This window comes from Pterocles gutturalis, unplaced genomic scaffold (genome assembly GCF_000699245.1).
Source record: "Pterocles gutturalis isolate BGI_N339 unplaced genomic scaffold, ASM69924v1 scaffold14892, whole genome shotgun sequence".
NCBI lineage: Eukaryota > Metazoa > Chordata > Aves > Pterocliformes > Pteroclidae > Pterocles > Pterocles gutturalis.
In genome coordinates this window covers 159,654-164,245 of record NW_010110572.1, presented here as the reverse complement: position 1 = coordinate 164,245, position 4,592 = coordinate 159,654, and the positions used below count along the sequence as shown (strand labels likewise).

Here is a 4,592-nt window from a genome sequence, read left to right as displayed (position 1 = left end):
AATTTGGAATTATTTCCTTTAAAAGATAATAAAAGATAAAGATAAATGATTTTTCTGTTGAGAAGGGGCTGGCAGCCCAAGAGCCATAGTGAAGGACCAGGGAATCATTACTCAAAAAGAAAGAAAAAAACCCAAAAAACCCGGGGATTTGTGGTAGCACTTTAATTTGTGCACTTGACATTGCAGATTGGAACCAGATGCGGTGCTGGCTGGGGGAGGGGGGACACTGGTGGCAGTAGGTGGCGCAGTGAAGTTACCGCTCAAACCCATCACCTCTGCCAGCCTGGCTGCCAGCCAGCTCCCGGCTGAAATGTGGGAGAAGACCTGGGATCGCCCCTTTGGTTCTCCAAGGATGGTATTATTACATGCCAGCGCATCTTCAAACAGCCTCGCTCAATACCATCAGGATTTGCTTTCCCTTTGCCCGAGGACTGGCCCATCCCAGGGGAAAGGTTGTCCTGGATTTCATGGGTTTAGAACTAGTCCAGTTATGAGCATCTAAACTCTGTGTGATGAGCGTATCAGAGCACTGCTGGGCGCCGATCAAATGATGCACTTGAAAAAAAAAAAGAGAGAAACCTTCCCTCTGCCTTCCCCGCTTTCCCCAAAGCCAGAACAATTAAAGAGTATGAAGCTGAACAGGCGATGGATAAGCAACATTATAGTACACACGGGGAAACTGATTGCATTGACCGTGGGTTAATGAGTGCCTTACAAAATCATTTCTTATTGCTTATTTTATACCATCGAATTACCTTCCTGAATAGCCTTAAAATTCATCTCACAGCAATTTTATACAATTATAATGCGAGACGAGGAAGAATTACTCTTCCTTCCTGCTGTACTGCAAAACTAATAAAAGGGCCATGGTCCCAGCCCTGGGAATCTTGCTGTCTATATGATAGACTATAAACTCATAATACTCACCAGAACAAGGCGGTTCCCACACTCTAAGCACTTGTTGGCAGAGCTGTTTCGTCCCATTGTGTGAACAGATGTGATCTTTGACTAACATCACTGTGGTGCTGGACGTCCCCTACTTGTCTAGCAAAGCTGTCCTTTCACTGAAGTAGCCCGTTCCATGCACACAGGTCTGGTTTTACCATATCATACAATGCAGCTTTGTTGTTACAGCTGTGGTCCCGCAAAGGAGCGCTTTGCCAACACAGTGTGTTGGTCTTCCTAAATTGTGGAGTGTGCTCCTTATGTAGGACTGCCTGGAATGAAGTGCCTGCATAATTCTGCAGTTAAGTATTTATCCAGAGCATCTATCTAGAATTTCAGGGCTTTGTTCTGTTTTGGTTTTTTATAAAAAATATTGGCAAGGTATTTCCATGAAGCTCAGATGGAGAGGGCTGATGGATTGTCTTTGGAGCCCCTTCATGTCTGCCCCACTGAAGGAGCTGATGTTTTTTGTCCTCTTCTAGAACTGCTTGAGGAGGAGGGATGCTGGCCTACTAAATCAGTTACAAGAGCTAGATAAGCAAATAAGTGATCTCCGCCTGGACGTGGAAAAAACAACAGATGAACACCTTGAGACAGACAGTCGTCCAAGTTCAGGTAAGGCCAATATTCAGCCTCCCTCGGTATGTAGCTTTCAGAACCACAGCAGTGAATGTCTATAGCATGTTCACACTCTGATAATTAATGCCTCCTAGCAAAGTTCACCTACCACTGGAAGGGTTGCTGTTTGTAGACAGCGTATTCAGGGGAGCCTTTCAAGCTTAATTTGATCTTTAGAGTTTGGGACCTTTTTTTTTTTTTTTTTTTCCAAGGCCACCCACAAATTAGTTCAAAAAAGTTCTAATTCTCCTGCATATTAGGAAGGAGGCTGCAGTAAAAATGGTGGAAGGAAGCAGCAGCAGCAAGAAGAAGATGTCAAAATTGATCTTACAGACAGAAGGGAACACTGAATCAAACAATTTGATCCCCCATATATTGAATTTCATCCCTTTCTAACTGTGTTGAAGCCAGTAAGTAGTATTTAACTATGGGGAGCCTTTCCCAGAGGCGTCTAGACTTGTTCTGAAGACACTAAAGAGTGGAGAATCAACCAGCTTGCAATTGTTAAAAAAATTGCTAATTTATGATCTGAATTTTACTTGTTCCAGTGCTGGTTTTTTATATGTTTTTCTCCCATAGACTAAGCTTTTTTGTAGTGCCCAGCTATTTCTCCTCTTGGAGGTGCTGTACAGTTTAATTCCTGATTTTTTCTGATGAGCTAAACAGGTCAAGTTGATTAAGTCCTTTGTTTTAAGGCATTTTTCCAAGATCTTAAATAGCTTTATGGCCCCTTTCCAATTTTTTAGCTTTGTTTTAAGCATGTTAGATTGAAGGACTAGGCACACCATTCCGATGTCTTTCTTACCAGTGCCGTATATTCTGCTGAAGTAATTTCCCTATTGCAGTTCATTAGTCTCTTTGTATATCCAACAATCTCATTAGCTTTTTTGGCCATATCATTAAGCTTGATTGAGCTGCTTTTCCATGCTGACTAAGTCCTTTCCAGGATTATTGTTTTCCAGGGTGCATCCCCGTTCTGTAGACATGCCCTCCATCCCTTATTCTTAAATGTACAATTTAAATTTTGATTGCGGTATGTCATATTTTTTCCTGAGTATTCCCAATTTACCGGGAAATTAAATTTTCTATGTCTGCACATTATTTACCATTTTTCTTCTTTCATGTCATCCACAAATATTATATTTATCTCCAGAACTTTGAGGAAAATAATGGATGGCATTGGGCCATCCCACTTGGTAAAAATTTTGTAGTCAAGCAATAGCTGGAGAGTCTCTCTTGGACGTGTAATACGCTGTTAAATGAGAGGGCTGTCAAACACAGTCTGGATCCTTCTTGCTAAAATCTGAAAGCCTCTGTAAAGGTTAGAACCCTAGCCCCTGTAAAGGCTAAAAAAAAGTTCGAAATTTCATATGCTAAGTAAAGTTCTGCTTTTTCACTCTTTAAGTGCTTTAGTTTTAAATGGAATCCTTCATAGCAATAAGGATATTACTAAATTGTGCACTGCTTTTTGGGTGACTGAATGAAATCCCATAACTAATTGCCATTGACTAAGCCAACATAAACATGAGCTGGACTGCCTTTCTAGGGACACAAATGGTAACTTTGTGTAGACATAACTAATATAAATCCAAACTCTTATTTTTATAGGGTTTTATGAGCTGAGTGATGGAGCTTCTGGATCGCTCTCCAATTCATCTAACTCTGTCTTCAGTGAGTGTTTATCCAGTTGCCATTCTAGCACTTGCTTTTGCAGCCCTTTGGAGGCAACACTGAATATCTCAGATGGACGCCCTAAATCTGCAGGTATAGTAAAAGCAGGTCGAATACATCATACTCCAGGAGGTGGCTTTGGCTTTGGAAATCCTGCCTCAGGAGTATCTGGGTTGGATTAACCCTTCTTCCTTTCATTTGATGTATTGTGCTCTGAAAAGATTCCAGTGCCTATCACATACATAGGTCATGAGGTAGGACTGTTTGCCCTCCACTAGTCCAGCCCCACATGTGAATATGTCACTAAACACATGAAAATAACATGGGAAAATATGGCAGCTGCTCTACCCAGCAGAGGGCAGTGGTACCTATACACATAATCGCATCAGTCGTCTAATTTCTCATGGTTTTTAGAGAAGGCTTTTCACTAAATAGCAGTAATTAAAGATATCTCAGCAGTCATGTCTCTGTTAAAGTGACCGAGGAAGGAGCTACAGGTTTTAGGAGGTCAGACTGCATGTCAGTCTGTTTGTGGCAGTCATTGTGTCAGTTCTGATGGTCCTTAACCCCCAGGTGACCATGCTGAGGTGTGTCCTGCATTTATATAGTAGAGACAAGTAGATATCATGAGCAGGGAAAAAGTATTTTGTCTCCTCGGCAGAAAGCTGTTGAATTTCCTTGGACACTAGTCTGAAGATGCAAACTTTAACGTGTGGGTGGTTAAATAGGGAGGCCTTCTCTGTTGTCAGAAAGGACACGTCAGTAGGACTGTTGTGATCAAGTTGCAGACATGCTCATTCAAAAGCCTTAGTTCATTCTGGGTTGTGGAGGATGCTTCTAATCATAGTACTTCCAGTTTCCATTCTGCTCTTTAAGGTTAACTTACAGTGATTTGTTGTGAATCAAGGACAATAAGTCATGATGATCTTTAAGGTCTTTTCCAACCCAAACCATTCTATGATTCTATGTTCCTCTAATTCTGAAGTGGGAAAATACAGTTCGGGATACATTTATTCTGAGATGCTAAGAAGTCATCCATGTTATCCTTTGAGCAGCTTGAGGTAATCTAATGCTCCACATTGTAAGCTATATGTGATCTACATCAGCCATACGTAAAAAGAACATACACAAGGAATTCCAGCTGATTGCATTGCTGTTTTTTTCTGTATACATCATGAGAACTAAAACTCTCATTCTTCCTACCTTCTCACTTTTTAGAGATGAAATTTCACAAACTGGCATGTTTCTTTTTGTCAGCATTTCCTGACTCCGACCTAGAATTTAGGAAATGTGGGAAAACCGTGATCTGGAGGAAGTTCATGCTCCTAACTTCCCTGTTCTTCCTCTTCTGCTCACAC

General features: G+C 41.3%; 1 protein-coding gene across 1 annotated transcript in view; it reads left to right on the top strand.

Annotated features, from left to right (window-relative positions):
• Positions 1-1,427: 1,427 nt before the first annotated feature.
• DACT1 (dishevelled-binding antagonist of beta-catenin 1) overlaps positions 1,428-4,592 on the top strand; it is a gene marked incomplete at its 5' end in the record, with an annotated part of 7,203 nt that continues 4,038 nt past the window's right edge. Inside the window, 2 exons of the mRNA XM_010073440.1 lie at positions 1,428-1,560; positions 3,172-3,327. Coding sequence (XP_010071742.1) covers positions 1,428-1,560; positions 3,172-3,327 — 289 coding nt within the window. The remainder of the gene's footprint in view (positions 1,561-3,171; positions 3,328-4,592) is intronic.